The sequence below is a fragment of the Gavialis gangeticus genome, unplaced genomic scaffold (genome assembly GCF_001723915.1).
Source record: "Gavialis gangeticus isolate Ggan-Ray unplaced genomic scaffold, GavGan_comp1, whole genome shotgun sequence".
Taxonomy (NCBI): domain Eukaryota; kingdom Metazoa; phylum Chordata; order Crocodylia; family Gavialidae; genus Gavialis; species Gavialis gangeticus.
The window spans coordinates 17,882,201-17,884,678 of record NW_017728993.1 but is presented as its reverse complement, the minus strand read 5'-3'; the positions used below and the strand labels follow the sequence as shown (position 1 = coordinate 17,884,678).

Genomic DNA, 2,478 nt, shown 5'->3' with positions numbered 1-2,478 from the left:
GGTTTGGAATAGACTGCCACCAGAGGTGGTTCAGGCACCCACTTTGAATGCCTTCAAGACACATTTGGATGCTTATCTTGCTGGGATCATAGGATCCCTGCTGACTTCCTTCCCATGGGGCAGGGGGCTGGACTCGATGATCCTCTGGGGTCCCTTCCAACCTGAATGTCTATGAAATCTATGGAATATGGCCCTAGACTCCTAGCATATTAGTAAAGCTCCTAATTTCTTTTTACCTGGAGAAATAAATGTGTGTGTTGAGTTCCACCCCAGCTCCTCCACGAGTTCCCCTGCCGGTGCAAATTTGCAGCATGGAACATGTCTTAATGTACCGGACATGCCATTTGTGGTGCCACAAACCACACCTGCCTGCACGTCTGGACTGGGCCAAACAGATTTCCCATACAGCAGTAACAATCTAGGGTCCTCAGCTGCCACAACGCAACTGCCACCTACTTTTGGACCAGCAGAGCTGCCGGGTCAGTGCTGGAGGACAAACGCAACCTCAGCACATGGCGTGAGAAATGTTGGCTTCCATATACAAGTTCAGCTGCCACTGTTGACCATCCTGGAACTGCAATATAGGAAGCCCATGCAAGTTTCCCCAAGCCCAGAAACAGCATTTAGTGATGTCCAGATGGCCAATCAACCTGCAGTTACTATCCATTTACTGAAAAGACCATCCATTCCCTTCATCTGACCCATCTGCCTCCTTGCCAGACCAGTTCCAGGTCAGGCAGAGCAAATATGAGAACCTTTCCAGGCCTAATTAGCAGGAAACACTCCATCACCTCTTTGGCATCCATGCTGATGGCAGGGAAAAAAACATGTGGGACTGTAACTATTAAAAAATGGTAAGGGAAATAAGGGGGAAACAGAGAGAACAGCACTGAGGGACAGGTGCTCATACTTCCTCAGTATAAAACCAGTATCTCATAATGCAACACACACACTCCTCCTTTTTCCTCTAAAGGCACAAGACCTTTTATAGTTCAGCTATGCCAGAAACCAGGTTATTCTTTCACTCGCCCCTCTTTAACATCTGAGATACTGAGTCACCATGTCAACAACTCTTCTGTCTCAATTTGTACCAACTGAAACGTAACAAAAATTTTAAGAATTAAAAAAAACAACCCCCAATCACTTATATACCATTCAGAGACAGCAATTATACTTGGTGTCGACCCACCTCCAGAGCCTAAAGCCTCTTAGCTTCTCAATGGACATAAATTGCAAGTATCCAAACTCCGCTGTCATTATCTTTTGCTTTTAGAAAAGAGAAACAAGCTGTTCCATAGGAGAAACGCACCGGGCAACCGCACTGAGCTGAGCAGCTCTCCCACAATAGCATGTACGAGCAAAGAAAAAGCTAGACAGACTTGTTCCTCGAACGTAAGAATTCCCATTTACCTGGTCAGCCTATAGGTCCGTCTTGCCAAGTCTCGCAGGTCACAGAGACAGGCAGCGGATGCTGAAAGGCAGAGTGAAGGGGGTCTGACCAGGTTTTTCCCCCCACTGCTCCTCTCTCACTTGCAGCCACCACATTTAAAGTCTAGGATGCTCTAGCTCAGTGGCCTCGTGCCTCGCTCCCAAGCCCAACAGCTACCAATGCCCTTTTTCTCCTATAACGTGTCCGATCCCTCTCTGGACTCGGCTGCACTGTCAGCCTCCGCAACAACCGGAGCCAAGGAGTTACACATTTCCATTCCACTGCATGAAAAATAACTTATTTTTGCTAGTTTTAAACTTCCTGCCTACTCGTCTCATTTTTGTGACCCCTCATTCTCCTACCCAGAGAGAGAGACAGGGTCAAATAATAAAATCCCTACGTCCTTTCTTTTTGCCATTAAACCCTAACCATGCGCCTCCTTTCTAAAGGGAACAAGCCAGGCCTTTTTAGCCTCTCCTAGGGAAGCCCCTCCACGCTGCTGAACATCCTCGCTGCCCTTCTCCAGGGCTCCTCGAGCGCTGGGGTTGTGGGGAGGCACCGTGGATTTGGAAAGGGGGCGTCACGACCCTTTTTATGTTGTTTGTGACCCCCCTCTCGACAACAACTAACATTTCCCTTGCGTTTCTCTCCATCGCTATCTGCTTTACCAACCCTTTTTAAGACCAGGCTTCAAAGGCGCTCAGCCTTTCCCCTCTGAGGGACCGGGGCTTCATCCGCCCTACCGGGAGGGAAGAGGGGGCTGAAGGAGATGAGGGGAGCGGAAAGGAGCCCTCTGGGGGTCGGCAGTTTGGCGGGGGGCGGGAATGGCGGCGTTTCCCGAGCCCGGGGGCCCAGGCTGAAGGGTGCTGGCGCCCGGATCCGGCCCTGCCCCGATCGAGACGCGTTTCCCGGGGCTGTGGGGGCGCGGGAGCCGGGCTAGGCCTGCGGGGAGAGAGGCGCGGGACCGGTACCTGCGTCAAGGAGAAGCGGGCGGCCATGCTGCTTCCATCACGCCCGGCCGAGCCGCCCCGCCCCAAGTCCCGCCCCTG

General features: G+C 51.6%; 1 protein-coding gene across 2 annotated transcripts in view; it reads right to left on the bottom strand.

The window, feature by feature from the left end:
* The window catches only part of EPS15 (epidermal growth factor receptor pathway substrate 15), a 162,338-nt gene extending 159,871 nt beyond the window's left edge, over window positions 1-2,467 (bottom strand). For both annotated transcript variants that reach the window (XM_019501322.1, XM_019501323.1), the window contains exon 1: window positions 2,401-2,467. In XM_019501322.1, the coding sequence (XP_019356867.1) occupies window positions 2,401-2,427 (27 nt within the window). In that variant the 5' untranslated portion in view covers window positions 2,428-2,467. The remainder of the gene's footprint in view (window positions 1-2,400) is intronic.
* Window positions 2,468-2,478: the final 11 nt, after the last annotated feature.